The sequence below is a fragment of the Penicillium cataractarum genome (assembly GCF_028827025.1).
Source record: "Penicillium cataractarum strain IBT 29864 chromosome Unknown utg000001l, whole genome shotgun sequence".
Taxonomy (NCBI): Eukaryota; Fungi; Ascomycota; class Eurotiomycetes; order Eurotiales; family Aspergillaceae; genus Penicillium; species Penicillium cataractarum.
The window spans coordinates 1,465,881-1,484,567 of NW_026622737.1; the positions used below are offsets into that span (position 1 = coordinate 1,465,881).

An 18,687-nucleotide genomic window follows, 5' to 3' on the forward strand; every position below is an offset into this window, starting at 1 on the left:
CAAGACTTAGGGGCATTTCCTATATCGTTGATCCAGCCAAACGAAGTCACTGCAGTCTAGGAGATAGAAGTATAGATCAGGTGAGCAGCCAATCATTGTTCTAAACGCTTATCAGCCACGAGAAGATAAAGCCTGATAAGCAGCCTAGGCAGCGTTGGAATATCCCTCCAACGTTGACAGGGTTTCGAATGTTTCCTCTCCACTGTCGCCTTGTGCACTCGATTCAGTATGTCGGCTCAGGTTCCGACCAGATTATCAACCGACAATCCTAGCTCAGATGATGAGCGCCCAGCCAAGGTGCGCCGCATCTCTCGTGCCTGCCTACAGGTAGGGTATTGTCCCTGGAATAGTCCCATCTGTGATCAACCAATGACAAGTCCTTGAAATTTAGTGTCGCGCTAGGAAGCAGAGGTGCTTACCACCATCTCTGGCAGCTGATTTGCAGGCTCCATGCAAGCGATGCCAAAAATTGTCCATTACTTGTTCCTTTGAAACCGACCGACCGCCAATTTCAGATGTGACACAAAGTCCCTCCCGTTTGGCGCAATTGGTTGTAGAGCTTCAAGCGCAGTAAAGTCAATCGTATTGGTATCGAGCAAGCAGAAGCTGAGATATTCAACAGAGTCAACCATCATGAAGCCCGAATTCGCGAACTAGAAAGAGCTTCTTTGCTAGGCGAGCCGAGTTTGCCAGACAACGTGAAGAATGGAAATACCAAAGCAGAAAAGAACAGCCTGATCCCCGAGAGCCCCCAACAATCAATCTCACCAAGCCAAACTAGCGCGTCTCGCACTCCTGGATCAGCAGTTGATGGCATTGACTTGGGCGCACCCATTGCCACGCTTCGATCACTAGGCGCGCTGGCAACAGACGAATCAAAAACGGAATATGAGCCGACTTCGTTTGCGAAGCCAATATTTGCAAATACCTTTGACCCCATATCTCAGGGTCTGCTTTCAGTGCACGAGTCGCAGCGTGCGATCGATATGTGCGTATTTCCCCACCCTATTTCGAGAAAACGAACTTGGACTGATTCCCACATCCAGATTCTTCCAACACTGTCATCCTTCAGCCCCTGTGCTTGACGAGGACATTTGTTACTCGTGGCATGATCTGGGTCGCCACTCCCCGACCTTGATTTTGGCGATATGCTCGGTTGGAACCCGATTTTGGAATAATGGCATTCGACAGTAAGCCGACCTCATCCAAATACCCGAGTAGACTGACACTTATCACCTAAAGAAGAGCCTCAAGGGATGCTGTTCATCCAAGCTTCAACAAACTCACAAGTTTGCTCGATAAGGCAGTCTCCAGGCTGCTTCTCCGGCCTACCCCGTCAGATGTGACCTTGGATTCCATCAGGGTGCTTCTTCTCTATGCTCAGTGGATGCCTTCCACTCGGGAGGATGGAGATGAGCTTGACAGTGGCGAGAATTTGTCTCGCCCGCCCAGTAGTCGATATAACGAGATCAGTGCCTGGGCTGTCCTGGGGCTAGCGTTACGATATGCCACTCTGTTGGGTCTCGAGCGGTCTGCTATAGCACCATTTCGAGAGCACTCCAAGGATCCTTCCAAATATGACGTTAGCCGGCTCCGAGTATGGTACAACCTGCTTACCTGCAACTTCAATTTAATGCTCACCTCGGGTCTTCCTGCGTCGGTGGATCCGGCTTTGTCGGTACAGGTAGCCCGGACCTTCAGCTCACACAGCAAGACGCAGTACCCAGGGGACATTCGGGTGACAGCACTTGTAGAGCTCGTGGGGTTTGTTTATCGAGCGATGTGCAGCTGTGGCGATATTTCGGGGCGTCGTTTGCAGGCACATAGTCTCCAGAACTTGAACAAGGAATTGGATTCATGGGAGAGGTAACCGTTGTCTTTCTATACTTTAAGACACAAAGCGTTGCTAACAGGCCTGGCTAGAACTTGGTTCCCTATTTTACGTATGTTAGTGTTCGGATATCGTTTTCTATTACTGACCACCGCCAGGAAACACCGAATCTCAACATAACCAACTTCCCTTCAACTCTCTTCGAGTACGTCAAACCCTTGTGAATAGAAAGAATTTCTCTCCAACTAACGACTGCCACAGTGGTATCGACTTTCCTTAAACAGCGCCTCTCTTGCGCCCTTACTCTCTGCCGCATCACAACCGCCGGCAGACTCAATACAGGCAACGCCCCATCAGCCACTCGAAATTAGTCTGACAGCGGCTGCACAAATGATACTTTCCTTATCAGCCTACGGGGCAGACTTTGTCTGGCGACTGGATTCACAGATTTCCTCGAGCTTCCCGGACGGCCCTTTCCATGCCGATCCGGGATCTATCGGCCGACTTTACTATGCGGTGGACTCGACCTGGATTTCATATACATTTGCAGCGACATTCTTAGTCATTTGCTACATGAGAGGCATTATCAATGGTAGGGTCCCCCGTCGACGTTATTCTTTGGGTAATGCTCTATGTTTAACACCAATTCCATAAAAAGAAAATCTTCAGATATGCCCCAAAACCGAAAGCCTCCACACAAGTACCACGCGCCTTGCCCCATCGTCCAGTGCTATTTTGGCCAGACTCCTCAATCTTGTGCTCAAAATATTTGATGGTGTCTGTCCGACCGCGGCTTTCCATTTCGCTCGTGACTTTCAAGGCATTGTTCGCTACGCCACTTCTCTTGTCATTGCCTCTGACCACGACAATACCCAAACTACCGAAGAAGAAAACGATTTGGCATTCCAGTCTCTTCTGGAATTCATGAATGATTCCGGCGTGGACTGGGCAGGAAGCCTTCTCGGCGAAACAGGCGACTTCACCGACTGGAACATGAACGGAATGCTTGCCGGGTAAAATGCTTATAGCTTGACCGACCGAGGATTTCTGTATATTATACTTGTCATTAGTTCCCACTTGCCTCTTTAATATCACGTTCTTTTCAGATCTTCATTTACTTCTCGTCATCGATCAACTCAAACAACACATCCTGTGCACCCTTCCAAAGAACCAATTCCCCGAGCGCACGAAGGTTCTCATTCCCTTCAATGATCGTCAAGAAGTGATTTGCAGCTAGTGAGCCCATCTTGCTTGCAAAAGAGACGCCACCGTAGCAGAAGAGAAACTCGGTTTCGGAAATACCTCCCGGGTATAAGAGAATCTGCCCGGAAGCTGGATGGGCTGTATGGTTTTCAAAGGGAATCCCGAAGTCGGTCTCGCCCAATGGAATCCACATTGCCTCGCCGCTCCATCGGACATGGATGAGTTTCTGGCGATATGGGAGGAGCGAACGGAAGAGCTCGACCGTTTTGGGCGCAGCCGACTCGAAATTAGCGAGGAATTGGAACGGGCCGGCAGTGATGCGGACGGTGTTTGCGGTTGTCATTGTCGTCTACAGAGAAGTTGAGTGCAATTGGGGCGTTGTAGATATCGCACCTCGTTATGACATGACTGACGCCGTTATCTACTCGGGCGCGGCGATCGGGGTCATCGGCTGCGGGCCGCACGGCTGTCCTGCCGCGCATTGGCAATCTTATCACTGCCCTACTGAGCCCGAGCTTCAAAGGGAAACTTAAAATGATAGTGCTTGCACTCTCGATAACATCGATTGGGAACGAATCAGCCATGTCTTTAGATCACATGTACATTCGCCAATACGAGAATACCTGCCCTCCTCGGACGGGTTGCGCCGACGTTATCGAAGAAGGCCCGCTCAGCATCAAGCCAGTCTTCCAATCGGAAGATAGCTCTTTCGGCGCTGAGGTGTTTGGAGTTGATTGGAGCAAACCTATTCCGGACACTATTGTGGCCCAGGTCAGTCATAGATCCGGATTATTGCAGAACAACTCGACTAACAAGACATCAGCTGGTCGCTTTGCAAGACAAGTATGGAGTATTGATCTTTCGGAAAACAGGCTTGAACAATGCTCGCCACATTGCATTTTCACAAAAACTCGGTGACAAGCTTGAAATCAATCCTTTCTTTTATGGACGTGAGAATGACCGTCTGGGGGAGCCATTATTGTTCGATGTGGCCAAGTAAGTCACGAGTTGAGCACCACACGAATATACGTCCTAATACAACTATAGTATCGAGTTGGATGGCTCGTTGGTAAAATTGAACAGCCGTCGCTATCATCACAGTCTGGGAAATGCATTGTGGCATACAGTGAGTGCGAAAACTCATCAGGGGGTTAAATAAGTCTAACTAGTCTTCCAGGATTCGTCATATCATCAACAACGCTCAAAATATTCAATTCTTCTTTCCCATGGGAGTCCTGTGGAGGGTGGATCTTGGACTCACTTTGCGGACATGCGCCGGGCCTACAGTGATCTTTCCCAGGCCAAGAAAGATCAGATTGAAGACCTCGTGATTGAGCATGAGTGTGTATTCTCCCGACCCAGGCTGGCTATCTGGAATTCGCACTAACTGGACTATTTAGCCTTTGGCACTCTCGAAAACTAGCATCTCCGGCTGTATTTGGCAACCCCCTGCCTCATGAACTGGCAGCAAAGCCACCGGCATTCCACCGGCTTGTACAAGTAGCCCCCGATGGTCGCAAAACACTGTACCTCGCAGCCCATGCCAAGAGAGTCCTGGGCATGGATTTGGAGAAGAGTCAGAAGCTGATCTGGGAGCTTATTGGCCATTGCACACAGTCCAAGGTACATTGCCCAATTCCGCCTTGTCGTTGGGCGCTGCTAACTGGTCTGTCGTGGAAGTATGTTTTTAGTATGGAGTGGCTGTCTGGCGGCGACATGGTGTGGTGGGATAATCGGTAAGCCTGCAAATGTTTCGCATGGATTAAAGCATTGCTGACGGTATCTCCAGACAATCCATGCATCGTGCTAATCCTTACACGGAAGATATGACGGCAAGAGATGTGCGTCGGTCTACGATTTTGGATGACGGCCCGTTGGCAAGTGGTGCTACTTCGGAAGAGCAAGCTGCTGCGGAAAAAGCTGGCGTCAATTGATATAAGCTCCGCAGTGGCAGCATCGATATACTTATTCGACCTGACAACCGCATGGGACACTGTCGTAGACATAACAGTAAGCAAACAGCATCTGGGCACCGATTACTATGTTTTCATGGATTTCAACCAAACTAGATACTGGTTCAAAAGTCCTGAGCATTGACATCCATGCTCGGGCCGCTACTGTAATGTCCTTGTTCCTTCGATGCTCCAGTCCCCACTTCCCGTGCCCCGATTTCCAATCTGCCTGATCATAGAAGATCGGCAACTTCTGGCAGTTTCCTGCCACGTCTGCGCCTCCTGTGTAATTATCTGCACTCTGCTTGGATAAGAGCTTATAATGACCTACATGTGAGCTATTCATCGAATCAGAAGAAGGGCAATGGTCATCAACGAGGAATAAACCAGTCATAAGACGTCCATTTGCCAGCAAGAGAGTCACCCAGGGACATCCGCCAATCAGCGACCGATTAATATGACCTCCATTCCACGTGACCACCCTCCATAAGCCAATCAGCGCACAGACAATAATAATCAGGCCACATCGCTGTGACGCATTCAGACGAGTATAAAGTCACTACTTCCCTGCTTCTTTAATTCCTCTATTCCATCTTCATCTTCACTGCTATTTCAATCTCAAAGAACATCTTCTTCCGTACTTTCAACCTTTACACCAGCAACTTCCGTTGACCACCTTCAAGCTGCAAGCTTATCTACCAAGACCCACTTTACCTCAACTCAATCTACCAACAAACACCGTCAAAATGGTCGCTTCTACTTGCTGCAAGACTACCCAGGGCGCAGGCTGCGTCTGCGCTGCTCAGGCCAAGTGCTCCTGCGGCAAGGAGTCTGCCCTCCACTGCACTTGCAACAAGGCTTCCTCTGAGAACGAGATCTCGGGCCCCCGCTGCTCTTGCCGTAAGTTTTGAATCTTCCTAATTATCAAGATGCTTATCAGATCATTTGATACTAATATTATCTTTAGGCTCTCGCCCCGCTGGCCAGTGCACCTGTGAGCGCGCTGTCTCCGAGAACAAGCCCGTCCAGGGCGAGACTTGTGCCTGCGGCAGCCGTCCTTCTGGTAAGTTTCGAATTCCAACATGATGAAATCAAAACGACGAGACATTCTAATATCTCTCCTTTAGCTTCCTGCACCTGTGAGAAGGCTGAGGGTGTTGAGTCCGCTCTGGAGCAGGACTTCACCACCCGCGCATGAATCACCTCGCTGATTGGTGTTGCTGATTGATGATCCATGCATTTCGGGGTTTTGCTTAATGTGCATTATCTTTCTGGTTTTGGGAAGGCTGGCGTTTTTGTGGGACTATTCCGGGGTTACTTTGCACTACTATACAATAGTTTGATCCATATCATTCATATGTAATCCATTACGAGCCATGAAATATTATCATGCTTCCACTGAAACATTGGAATTCTACATACCGCACTAGAGAAGTTACAAGTAAGTTAGGGTAGAGATATATCACAGAGAGCGAGAGCACGCTTCTGTATTGTCCCAGAAATAAATGAATGAGCGTCACTGATGGTGTACCTCTCGAGCTGCCATTATGCTCGTGTTTCCTTTGCAAAAGTTCCCACGTCATATTCTCCACACTTTTTCACCAGATCCACCAGGTTTCGTGCTACTTTTACGGTACCCTCAGCAACGGCAACCTATACACGTTCGTTGAACTCTCATCCATCGGACTGTAGTATACGTAGACCTTGATGTAACGTTCTCGATCCTAATCATACATTTACCGGCATCTCAACGATGATCGTTCCTCAAAATAATGTACAAATTCCAATTCTACTTGGCTCGGTCAGATCATATGTCAGCGCTCGACGGACCGTAGCCATGGTGAAGACATGTGCAAAAGTGATGTACAGACTCAGCAAACAATAGTACGAAAGTTTGGCCTTGAAGCCAAGCCAGATTTCCGAGTATCCCAGCCGTGACAAGTACATGGAATTTCATTTGCCTGTTCGTGGGAGTCCGGGTTTAGCAGATAGTGGAAATCGGGATGATGTACCCCAAGCCTGGAAAGGCCAGGGAAACGGGACCGGATAGTCTTGGAAACGTTCGGATAATCTTCAGTATCCAGAATGTCTCCTGGAAAAGACTGGGAAAGATCGCTCAAATCATAGATGCAGATGCTTTGAATCCGAGCTGCATTGGTCACCCCAATTTGGTCGAACAAGACCAGTAATGAAGCAGGACAACGGGGTGGGAAAAGATGCGAAGCTGATGCACGAAATTGATTTTTCGAGTAGAGCATATCGACAGTCTCATGGTATATTTGGCGATTCAGGCGTAGGATGGTTGAACAGAGGCCATTCGACTTCCCGACATATCCGAAATTAGTTGATGATATACTTTGGTCCACATCAACGGCTTGGTTTGAGAGAAGGAGAAATTCCCATATGATGCGTCGAATTTCAAAAGGTAGGCTCAGCAGAGAGAGTGCCATTCTTTGCACATTCTGGGCATATTTTACGAAAGAGGAATTCTCAGGTCATAAATTTCAGAAGCAACGTTGAGTCAATGTAGCATAACCATGGTCCTCTACTTCGGACGCACCGCCACAGCGTATCATCATTATTCCGCCGTGCCACAGCGGAGCCCCGGCGATCGACGGCGGAAGTAGCCAAGTGAAAGACCACGCGGGACGTGTTATATGGAGGTGGCTCTCAACTTGACTTCAAGTTTGTGGTCTTTATTTTGAAACCCATTTAATTTGACATATCGTGTCCTGGTATGATGATTGTTCTCTCCTGTGTGCGTTGATTCGGCGCCCGTCGTCATTGCTGACAATCCCCTAAGATAGCCTGCGACCCGCACAACCCCCTGTTTCGAAGCTCTCCTTCCCCCGGCCTGCGCATCCGATAAACCTGTCGCCGAACACCCCGATAGCCAATGCCCCATCGACGACACAATACAACAGGGACATGGTTGTGTGACGTGGTCAGTCCGATCGCGAACCCCTGAGGTGACATCGTGGCATGCGAGACTGTACCTCGAACCCCACCCCCCAAAATACCGAATCATTCGCTGTGAAATCGCCTGAGCATTTCCCCCAAGGCCTACGGCCTACATCGAAAACATAAACCGACACCATGTCTTCTATGCGAGGACTCGTCCAGTTCATCGCAGACCTGCGCAATGCGCGGGCGCGCGAATTGGAGGAGAAGCGCGTCAATAAGGAGCTGGCCAACATCCGACAGAAATTCAAAGCTGGCAATTTGAACGGCTATCAGAAGAAGAAATATGTCTGCAAGCTGCTTTACGTCTACATCCAGGGCTACGATGTCGACTTTGGTCACCTGGAGGCAGTCAATCTCATCTCTTCGAATAAATACTCCGAGAAGCAGATCGGCTATCTGGCCGTGACCTTGTTCTTGCACGAGGAGCACGAGCTGCTTCATCTGGTCGTGAACAGCATTCGGAAAGACCTGTTGGACAACAATGAATTGTTCAATTGTCTGGCGCTGCATGCTGTGGCCAATGTGGGTGGTCGGGAACTCGGAGAAGCATTGGCGACCGAGGTCCACCGACTCCTGATCTCACCGTGAGTTCATGACCTCGGATATTCGGATATGGGGGATTATTGATAAAGCTAACCGTTTAAAAGGACCTCTAAGGCGTTCGTCAAGAAAAAGGCCGCCCTCACATTGCTCCGACTGTACCGCAAGTACCCAGGAATCGTGCGGAACGAATGGGCCGAACGTATCATCTCGATCATGGATGACCCCGACATGGGAGTCACGCTATCCGTCACCTCGCTCGTTATGGCGCTCGCGCAGGACATGCCCGAAGAATACAAGGGCAGCTACGTGAAAGCGGCCCAGAGGCTGAAGCGAATCGTGGTGGACAACGATATCGCACCCGACTATCTTTACTACCGAGTTCCATGCCCATGGATTCAGGTCAAACTACTGCGCCTACTGCAATACTATCCCCCCTCGCAGGACAGCCATGTCCGCGAGATTATCCGAGAGTCCTTGGCGCAGATCATGCAGGCCGCCATGGAAACGCCCAAAAACGTCCAGCAGAACAATGCTCAAAATGCCATTCTCTTCGAAGCCATCAACCTCCTCATCCACCTTGACTCTGAGCACACACTTATGATGCAAATCTCCTCTCGTCTGGGCAAATACATCCAGTCTCGCGAGACCAACGTCCGGTACCTGGGTTTGGATGCCTTGACCCATTTCGCTGCTCGAGCGGAAACACTCGATCCCATCAAAAAGCATCAAAACATTATCCTGGGTTCTCTTCGAGACCGAGATATTAGTGTCCGTCGTAAGGGTCTGGATCTACTGTACAGCATGTGCGATACCACCAATGCGGGCCCAATTGTCAACGAGCTACTGCGCTATCTGCAGACCGCTGACTATGCCATTCGTGAAGAGATGGTGCTGAAGGTCGCTATTCTGACTGAAAAGTACGCCACTGACGCACAATGGTACATCGATATGACCCTGAAGCTGCTGTCGCTAGCTGGTGACCACGTCAACGAGGAAGTTTGGCAGCGAGTCATTCAGATCGTGACGAATAATGAAGAGCTGCAGGCTTATGCCGCTCACACGCTACTCGGGTATCTCAAGACCGATTGCCACGAAAGCTTAGTGAAGATCGGCTGCTATGTACTTGGCGAGTTTGGCCATCTAATCGCGGATAATCCTGGATCAAGTCCTATTGAGCAGTTCCTCGCCCTACAGGCCAAGATGTTCACTGGATCTGATAATGCTCGAGCCATGATCTTGTCTTCCTTTGTCAAGTTTGTCAACTTGTTCCCTGAGATCAAACCGCAACTGTTGCAGATCTTCCGCCTTTACAGCCACTCCCCCGATTCCGAGTTGCAGCAACGAGCATTCGAGTATCTCTCGCTGGCAACACTCCCCACGGATGATCTTCTTCGGACAGTTTGTGATGAAATGCCGCCATTCTCCGAGAGGACGTCCATTCTTTTGTCTCGGCTGCATCAGAAGACGGCGGGTACCAGCGAGAAGAAGACCTGGGTCGTTGGTGGCAAGGACGCCAATGCGGACAAGCAAGAAGTTCTCATGGCACAGAACACCGGCCTCAAGCGCACGTTCACTACCATCGTCAACGGTACACGCAAAGCATCCAATGGAGGAACTACTCCCACCAGCGCCACCAGTGCTTCGGGTGATCTGGCCGGTCTGGACTTTAGCGGTCCCTCGGCCCCTCCTCCTAACCTAGCCAGTGCCGCACATTTGACCCCAGATTGGGACATTGGCTACAACCGACTCTACTTCTCGCACGAGGGTGTGCTCTTTGAAGATGCACAGATCCAGGTTGGACTACGGTCAGAGTACCGTGGTCACATGGGTGTCGTGAAGATGTACATTTCAAACAAATCCGCCTACGCCATCAATTCCCTGACCACGACCCTCGAAAACCCAGCTGCACCAAACCTGAAGATCGACACCAAGAACCTCCCCGATTCAAGCGTTCCTGCAGCTGGGCAGACCCAGCAGACTATCTTCTGCGCGTCGCACGGCCCCTTCTCGGATGCCCCCACCATCCGTATCTCCTACCTGGCCGGTGCTCTGCAGGCATATACCCTGCAGCTGCCAGTTCTGATGCACCGATACATGGAGCCGTCGTCGCTGTCCGCAGAGGACTTCTTCAAGCGTTGGCGCCAGATTGGTGGTGGCCCTCTGGAGGCGCAGAAGACCTTTGGCCTCAGCGGCAAGAACAAGGTGACCAACGAGGCGTATACTCGACAGATGGTGGAAGGATTTGCGTGGAAGATCCTGGATGGTGTCGATCCGAACCCGAAGAACATTGTCGGTTGTGGTGTGTTCCAGTTTGAAGGGGGAAAGACGGGCTGTTTGTTGCGACTGGAGCCCAACTATGAGAAGTCGGTATGTATACATCCTGCTATGGTGATGAATTGTTCGAGTATAAACACTAACCTTGTGATAGATGTACCGAGTTACCATCCGCGCCACGAAAGAAGGTGTGCCGCAGGGATTGGCGCGACAGATGGAGCAGAAACTATCTCAGGGAACTACGAGAGATGCCTATGACTAAAGGGGATCTCTATGAGCAGATTAGGATTGCGAGTGGAAGAGGGTTCAACCCGCTGAAGGATGAGGTGCATAATGTAAGCGATGGTGATTGGGGGCATGCATGTATATCTTTTGAGTAGCTTCCCAGCCAAATATCAGCGAGCGTTCATTTGGATGCCTCGTATGTATTTTTGTATAGTCTCAACCGGAAGAGTGATAGCGGTATATCGGATTGTAAATTACATCTATCTAGAATAACTTTCTTTCCCACCCCATTGACAAACGTCTCATGGAGCTCTACAGACGACAACACAACGATATATTCCTCGCTTCAGATGCAACAATTCATGACTCGTAATCCACCTATACAACTCCCAATCCACCATTCTCAAAATTTCCCCGGGTGATCAAATAACCCTAGCCTCAGCCTTGGGAGGCCTCTCTCCAAAGATAGTGGTCCCAACACGAACCTGATCACTCCCCAGCGCAATCGCCCCCTCAAAATCCGAACTCATCCCCATACTCAACTCCAACTCGGCATCCGCCCCAGTCAACCCCAACTCAGAAACGATCCGATCCCGGGTCTCGCGCAAACAAACGAAATCCTCATTCTGGTTCTCGGGAGTCGTAGCCTTTGACCGCGCAATAGCACCGATAGTCATGACACCCTGCAATTTAAGCCGGGGACATTTCTCCCGGATATGTCTCGCCAAAGCCGGTGCAGCAGCGGGTTCGATACCCGCTTTGTTCTCCTCGCCAGAAGTGTTGACCTGCACGTAAATACGCAGTCGTGAATCGGAATCTTTATCCGTCTCCATGGCTTGAATTTCGGCTTCCATTTCCTCAGCATCGGGCTTCCGCTCGCCACGCCCTTTATCCAACAAGGTAGCCTTCTTCTCGGTATCGACGCTCTCGACGGCCCATAGCCCGCGTACATCGCGTGCGAGCGTGACGCATTTATTAGATTGCAATCCGCCGATGAAATGCCATTTAATGGTTGGCGGGAGCAGGCGCGATTTCTCGAGGAGTTCTTGCAGGTAGTTTTCGCCAAAGTGGGATTGCGCGACGGGGGATTTGTGCAGGGCTAGGACGTCGGAGGCCGGCTTGAGTTTTGAGACGGCCACTAGCCGGACTGGTTTTGTTGGTGTTGGGGAGTGGGTTGTTGCGGTTGCGATGCTTTTTGCTACGGCGGCGAGGTTGGAGAGGAGGGTTGAAGTGCGCGCGGGGGTGGCGGCCATGTTGGGTGTCGTTGTGGATGGGGTTGTCATGGCAATGCTAGAACTGAAGAGGAGAGATATAGATGTAGACGTTGTGAGAGAGAGATAGTGTGGTGGAGGGCAGTTGACGTGTGGAAGAGTTCCTTCTACAGCCGAGGAATTGCAAGTTGGAGAAATCCATGGAGCTCGTGAGGCAAACCGAGCAAACCGGGCGATAACTCCGCTGATAACGGCCTGAGGCAGCCTTCGCCGCGGAGAAGGTTGATCACCTGATCTAGGTGACTGCGCCACAGATCCCCGGGATTCCTTTTCCCATTTCACCAGCCGCATCTAGCATCAGCCACAGGTTAGCCCCGATTCTCCAGGTTTCTTCAGGGCCGTTTGCGTCCAGATCTCACCTTGTCGTCTCATCATCTTCTCTTCCGAGATTCGGTCCATGTGACGCTAGGAATGCCGTTGTGACATGAATCCACCAGGACCCAAATCTTCCCAGCCAATTACCGATCCATGACTCGCGAATGACTCCTCGCAGCTGGCGCCAACTGACACTGGCCCAGCAACCCACTCCGGCTCCTGGCGGCAGCCCTGACAGCGGGCCATCCAATCACTCACCAATCGCGTCGGATATCGAGACCCTGGGCGAGACGCTTCGGGGCTCTGCGGATCCCCCCGTTCGTGTGCCCTGAATGGTCTGAGTAGTCCGTCGATCAGATTAGTCCAATAGTCGCCGTTTAGTTCCGGGCTAGACTAGAACCTGGGTTTTAATGCCGTAGGATTTACGATTCAACCAGCCAAGCTCGTCTACGGCCTAATTTTAACTCTTGCGAAGCGCCTATTGTCTATGCATCGTAATCGTCTTGGTTTTCTTTTCTTTCACCGGGGGATTGTCGTGTGTAGCCTGGTTCTTTTTTTGGTACTTCTGTCCTTCCATTGTATTTGTGTTTTAGGCTAAGCCAAGACAATAGTCATCGGATTTCTTTTTCGTTACCTCACATCAGCCACCATGCCATACTCCATAGTCCATACCCTACAAGGCGCTCGCCAAGCTACGTGGCCCGGTACTCATCGCATTTGATGATTGGTACCTGACCAGTCTTGCTCCCACTGTACGAGGCAGTCCCCGGTCTATTCTCGGCCTTTGCCCAGGCTCTCAATACCACCCCCTGTCACCTGCTGCACTGATTGACTGGTTCACTAGGCAAAAAGATGTAACTTTCCCCCTCAACGCGCCAGACGGATGGAGTAAGGCCCCAGTACAGTCCGCAGGATTAGACTGGCTCAGGCAGACGAACTACAATTTTTGACAGCCCCGGTAGCCTATTCCTATTCTTCCCCCGTATTAATATCTTTTCTTCCCTTCCCCATAGAAATTACACAGCCTATTTTTTTTTCTTTGACGTCAGACTAACCATTGACCATGGTTCTTCCATGACTCCATTGCCCAATTCACTCTTTATTCATTATTACTGTAGGCTGATGCTCTACTAAACCCGGAGTACCTACTTTTCCCTTCTCTTTCTTTCGCTCTTCTACACTCTCCATCTAGAACATAAAGTGGAAGGGCTGCATCTGCCATTCCCTCGATCTTTTTTTTTGCTATCTTTTCTCTACATCCCCACACTTCTCTCTCTCTCAGCTGGACTGATTCTTTTTCTTCTGTCACTATCTTATTGACTTTCTTGAACTGGAAGACCTTCCTCTACTTGACTCTCTACATTTGTCTCCACACCTACTCAGCTTGTGAACCACGCTGCCAGCTTCTCACTACGAACACTATCAACCATTTCCTACCAGTCATATTCACAGTCAATTTCATTAATTGACCTCTCCACACTCTCATCAGGGGGAAAATCATATCCCCTAAAGTCCCGGATCATCTCGGCTTTCCATTGCGCATTTTCAAGCTCCCTCTCCACACCACGCACACCCCACCATCCATCACTACTAGTGATATCCAAGTGGACCCTGAAAGAAACCCGCATCTACTCCTGAAGACCGACAAAAGCACAAAGACCCCAAAAAGCAATTCCAATACCCAGTGCAAATCACTCACCAATTCAATTCTCCACAATGTGTCGTCAATACTACACCCTCTACGAATGGTGCCATTGCGAGGAAGACGCCGGCCACAGCGTCTGCTCGGGTCACCGTCGCAATAGCTGTCCCGGCGTTAGCATTGAAACCGTCCACATGCACTGCTTCTGCAATTCCCATGCTACACGGGGGTTCAAGACTGAGAAGGAGACTAAGAAGGAGGAGAAGAAGATTCGACGCCGGTCTCAAGATTCTTTTGAGGAGAAGGCTTCGCTAGGTCGGCGGTGGTACCAATGGTATCAATGGAGAGGTTTGCGATCGCGGTGATTGCATTGAATACTTCTTGAATGCTCTCTTTTTTGACTCCTATTATCGTTGGAGTTTCTTCTTTTCATGTTTTATGTTTTCAGCTTTGGTGTTTCGGGTGATTTGGATATTTTGATTTTGGACATGGATACTGGGCTTGGAGGTGTTCATGGGCGTTGCGAGGTGGTTTGGTTCTGCTTTTACGGGTTATGGATTCATGGCACTTTCTTTTTATTTTGTTATCTACAGAAGACTCTAGAAAAGATTAAAAGATAGATAGAAAAATCCTGATTAGATTCTTAGATCACACTCATTCAGTTGATTTTGCAAGACAATAAACTTTATTGTAGATCACAATTGTATAGATAACAGGATAGGCTTGTAAATAAACTTTGGTCGAACCCCAAGATTAATCAGGGCACGGAAAACTTGTTTTGGTTCCCTAAATATTTCTATGTACATCTAGACTTGGACACCGTAATTATTCAAGTGAAACAAGTAGCTAAGAAAGGGCACAAGAATGTCTTGTGTTTGGTATGGTCGCGATCGACTGACCCCTTGCCCGAAGAGGCTGCCACCCCAAGAAGGGGAAACTTCGTTGGACTAAAAGCATGTGCTCATCCCGCGCGACTCTCATTTCTCTCCCCTACTTTTTACCCACCGACAAGTTCCATCTCCACGGCAGTTTCACGGCTCGAGATCTTCCAAATCTATCCATCTATTCCATTCGCGTTCATCACGGTGGTACCCGCCGCTCTATGATCCTGCATCATGGACCCCTCCAAGGAGGCCCCTCGGGCTGATACGCTCGCGCGGGTCCACGATAACGATCGTGACAATACGGCGACGACGACGACCCCTTCCCAATATGATTTGGCGGACTCTTTGAATCGCCTGACTCTGGCAAACGCAGCGGCCATTCCCTTACCTCCATCGCCGTCGAGATCACCTCCTCACGATGTCTCGTTGCGACCAAGTCTCCCCATCGCAATCGCAGTTGATCGCGCGCCAACCCCGATTCGCGCCTCCAGCTCCAGTTCAACTTCACTGCGAGACGAACACGGTAGAACGGTCCCAGTCCTTCAGAAGCGACCTTCTGCTACATCTTTGCGATCTGTATCCCAGCCTGCAGCTCCCAAAATCACAAGTGCCAACGTGCCTGAACCAAAACGAACCCCCAGCTTCACTTCTCTACGTGACGAGCGTCGCAAATCGATTCCCACCCTTCAGAAACGCACATCTACAACGTCTCTGAGATCAACTGCTCCTCCTTCCCCAATCCCAGTCTCCTCTCGTCGCTCTTCTACCAACTACCCTGCTTCACCAACACCCTCTACTTCGCCTGCGATGGCTTCACGCCTGGCACCCCCCCCACCGGAGGCGCAAGCCCCAACAGCTGCTTCAGTGGCTGCAGAGCACTTCCAGAAAGAAATAGAGCTGCACCAGATTGTGGATCTCAAGTCCAACACTGTTGTGGTGGTTCATGATGCCTGCTACGGACACCGATTCTCACGCCCCCGCGCCTCCAAGGCTGTTCTTTCTTCAATCGTGGAGAGACCTGAGCGCATTCGTGCCTGTGTACAGGGAATTTCCGCGGCATACGTGCTTATGGGCCGTCGACACGAAGGAGAACGCTTTGCGCTCCGGCCTGATCTAGATCTATCTCTGCTTCCTCCCCCGCCTTTCCAGATTCGCAAGACATCGCGCTCACTGCCACTTCACGATCTTGCTGTTACGAATGTCCATGGTACTCAGTGGATGGCTGATTTGAAGAGTATGTGTGATACCGCGGAGTCACGCCTCGCGCTGGGTTCTAAGGAACTCGATCGCCCGCGCACTGAGGGCATCGATGGTACCGTTAAAGGGCCAGAACTCCACTCTGGTGATCTCTACCTCTGCTCTGAATCTCTGGATGCATTCCAGGGTGCTTTGGGTGGTGTATGCGACGGGATCGATGCTGTTTTTGGCCAAGGTCCGACTACGCGGGCCTTTGTTTGCATTCGACCACCGGGTCACCACTGCTCCGCCGACTACCCTTCTGGCTTTTGCTGGATCAACAATGTTCTTGTTGGAACCTCTTACGCGGCAATCAATCACGGACTGACTCATGCTGCTATTCTGGATTTCGATCTCCACCATGGTGATGGGTCTCAGGATATCGTGTGGAACCGCAACTACCAGGCATCGATGGCTGCGAAGAATGCGCCAGCCTACAAGAAAACCGTGATTGGATACTACAGCCTCCATGACATCAACTCCTACCCCTGCGAGAACGGCGAACCGGACAAAGTGCGCAACGCAAGCGTCTGCGTTGACAGTTCGCACGGCCAGTCTGTCTGGAATGTCCACCTGGAGACATGGGAGACCGAAGCCGAATTTTGGGAATTGTACCGGACCAAGTACATTACCCTGATCAACAAAGCACGCAACTTCCTGCGAGCTCAATCTCAGCGACTCGCCCACAATCCCGGCGGACCTACTCCCAAGGCCGCCATCTTCATTTCGGCCGGTTTCGATGCCAGCGAATGGGAAGGCGTTGGCATGCAGCGACACAAAGTCAACGTTCCAACCGAGTTCTATGCTCGGTTCACAGCTGATGTTGTGCGCATGTCCCAGGAGGAGGGCCTTGGAGTGGATGGACGCGTGATCAGCGTGTTGGAAGGCGGTTACAGTGACCGAGCTTTGACAAGCGGTGTCCTCAGCCACCTTGCCGGACTTGGCGATGCGAATCCATCGCTGGACGTGTCTGTTTCGACTGAGATGGAATATGAGAGCAAGTGGTGGTCCGCAGATCACCTCACTGAGCTAGAGACTCTCACATCCCCACAGATCAAGCGAGAGAAGACATCACCCACCTTCCTCGCATCAACAAAGGCATTCGATGCCAAAGTTCTCTCCACAGCTCGGGATCGCAAACCATTCGGTCCCTACACTCCAGGCACGACCCCTCTTCCAGAGGTTAACTGGGCGACGGCAGCACACGAGCTGTCCAAGATTCTCACCCCCGACGAGGGCCGCCAGACAATGAGCTATAGATTTGAGGATCTAAATGCCGAGGCCTCTCGTCGGCGCCGTGAGCGCCAGTTAACCCTGGAAGGAATGAAAATCGCGGCCCTTCCAACTCCCGCTCCTCCTCATGAGGAAAGACGTCAGCTGCGCATGCGAAAGGCCAAGTCTCCTGCTCCGTTTTCACCGAGAGGGCCGACGCCGAAACAGACCCTGCGCAAGAATCGTCGCCAGACGCTTGATGGCGGCGATTTGCCAGGGACGTCGGGAGAGGTGTCTCCATCTGTGGGTGCAAGCCGCAGGAAAAACACCACCAATACAAGCACGATCTCAACTGAGCCCATCACTATGGGGGATTTGAGTAGTGCACAAGGTGGACTCCTGCTGGCCTCTGCACCCACGGCGACACCTAGGAAGGTTGTGGGCGGGAGAAAGATGATTGGGCGAGGGGATACCCCGAGACGTTCCGCAAGTCCCGGAAAGGAACCCCCAGTGCCCAAGGTGCCATCGGCTTATCTGGCGAAGCCTTCGGATGATGCCACGGTTACAGAACCTGTCCGTGAAGTCCAGAACATCTCCGTTGGTCTTCAAAGGATCAAGCTTAAGCTGCCAACCCCAGAAGAGCAGGCAGCTCGCGAGAAGAAGGCGGCCGAGACGCGCAAGCTTGCCACGGCCAAGTCCAAGGCTCCGAAGTCTCCTGGCCGAAAGGCCGGCAGTACTCGGACGCCCCGTGGCAAGGCATCGGCTGGCCGCCCCTTCGTTCCTTCGGGTAGTTCACATGAGCAAGAACTGCCCGAGGCGCAAGCTGCCTCTCTTCTGGGGGAGCCCGAAGATTCCAGCATGGAGGACGTGACCATGCAGGACTTTGGGTGGCAGTAGATGGCACGTTCGTCTTTCTCCCAAAAAATATATATGGCGTTAATGGGTTTCTTGATTTTGCGCCATATACCCCTGCCGTGATTTTCTTGGGGCTTCCTGGGTGGGAGTTTATGGTTTGGGCGTTCGTCGGTGCCGGGTTCGGAGTCTTCGGTGGCTCGGTTTTTCGAGCTTTTGTTCTAGATTTTTTTTTCGAGATTCTATGTAGAAACGTGTGTATGAGTTCATGTCTGTCAGGTAT

General features: G+C 50.9%; 8 protein-coding genes across 8 annotated transcripts; 6 read left to right on the plus strand and 2 right to left on the minus strand.

Moving 5' to 3' along the window:
• Positions 1-228: 228 nt before the first annotated feature.
• N7496_000480 (fungal specific transcription factor domain-containing protein) lies at positions 229-2,848 on the plus strand (the record flags this gene model as incomplete). Its single annotated transcript, XM_056693411.1, has 6 exons — positions 229-327; positions 558-988; positions 1,047-1,190; positions 1,243-1,866; positions 2,116-2,392; positions 2,501-2,848. 6 exons carry the CDS (start codon positions 229-231, stop codon positions 2,846-2,848), a joined length of 1,923 nt encoding a protein of 640 aa, XP_056560140.1.
• A 97-nt stretch (positions 2,849-2,945) lies between these two features.
• Positions 2,946-3,377, minus strand: N7496_000481 (uncharacterized protein; the record flags this gene model as incomplete). The annotated part of the gene is made up of 1 exon (XM_056693412.1): positions 2,946-3,377. One exon carries the CDS (start codon positions 3,375-3,377, stop codon positions 2,946-2,948), a length of 432 nt encoding a protein of 143 aa, XP_056560141.1.
• Positions 3,378-3,616: 239 nt separating this feature from the next.
• On the plus strand, positions 3,617-4,968 carry N7496_000482 (TauD/TfdA dioxygenase family protein; the record flags this gene model as incomplete). Its single annotated transcript, XM_056693413.1, has 6 exons — positions 3,617-3,805; positions 3,858-4,030; positions 4,082-4,160; positions 4,212-4,375; positions 4,435-4,770; positions 4,824-4,968. The coding sequence occupies 6 exons, from the start codon at positions 3,617-3,619 to the stop codon at positions 4,966-4,968; spliced, it is 1,086 nt and encodes a 361-aa protein (XP_056560142.1).
• Positions 4,969-5,732: 764 nt separating this feature from the next.
• On the plus strand, positions 5,733-6,184 carry N7496_000483 (putative copper resistance protein Crd2; the record flags this gene model as incomplete). Its single annotated transcript, XM_056693414.1, has 3 exons — positions 5,733-5,886; positions 5,954-6,049; positions 6,114-6,184. The coding sequence occupies 3 exons, from the start codon at positions 5,733-5,735 to the stop codon at positions 6,182-6,184; spliced, it is 321 nt and encodes a 106-aa protein (XP_056560143.1).
• Positions 6,185-8,082: 1,898 nt separating this feature from the next.
• N7496_000484 (AP-2 complex subunit alpha) lies at positions 8,083-11,029 on the plus strand (the record flags this gene model as incomplete). Its single annotated transcript, XM_056693415.1, has 3 exons — positions 8,083-8,534; positions 8,598-10,860; positions 10,922-11,029. The coding sequence occupies 3 exons, from the start codon at positions 8,083-8,085 to the stop codon at positions 11,027-11,029; spliced, it is 2,823 nt and encodes a 940-aa protein (XP_056560144.1).
• Positions 11,030-11,414: 385 nt separating this feature from the next.
• On the minus strand, positions 11,415-12,245 carry N7496_000485 (YggS family pyridoxal phosphate enzyme; the record flags this gene model as incomplete). Its single annotated transcript, XM_056693416.1, has 1 exon — positions 11,415-12,245. One exon carries the CDS (start codon positions 12,243-12,245, stop codon positions 11,415-11,417), a length of 831 nt encoding a protein of 276 aa, XP_056560145.1.
• A 2,049-nt stretch (positions 12,246-14,294) lies between these two features.
• N7496_000486 (uncharacterized protein) lies at positions 14,295-14,585 on the plus strand (the record flags this gene model as incomplete). Its single annotated transcript, XM_056693417.1, has 1 exon — positions 14,295-14,585. One exon carries the CDS (start codon positions 14,295-14,297, stop codon positions 14,583-14,585), a length of 291 nt encoding a protein of 96 aa, XP_056560146.1.
• Positions 14,586-15,335: 750 nt separating this feature from the next.
• N7496_000487 (histone deacetylase hosB) lies at positions 15,336-18,449 on the plus strand (the record flags this gene model as incomplete). Its single annotated transcript, XM_056693418.1, has 1 exon — positions 15,336-18,449. The coding sequence occupies one exon, from the start codon at positions 15,336-15,338 to the stop codon at positions 18,447-18,449; it is 3,114 nt and encodes a 1,037-aa protein (XP_056560147.1).
• Positions 18,450-18,687: the final 238 nt, after the last annotated feature.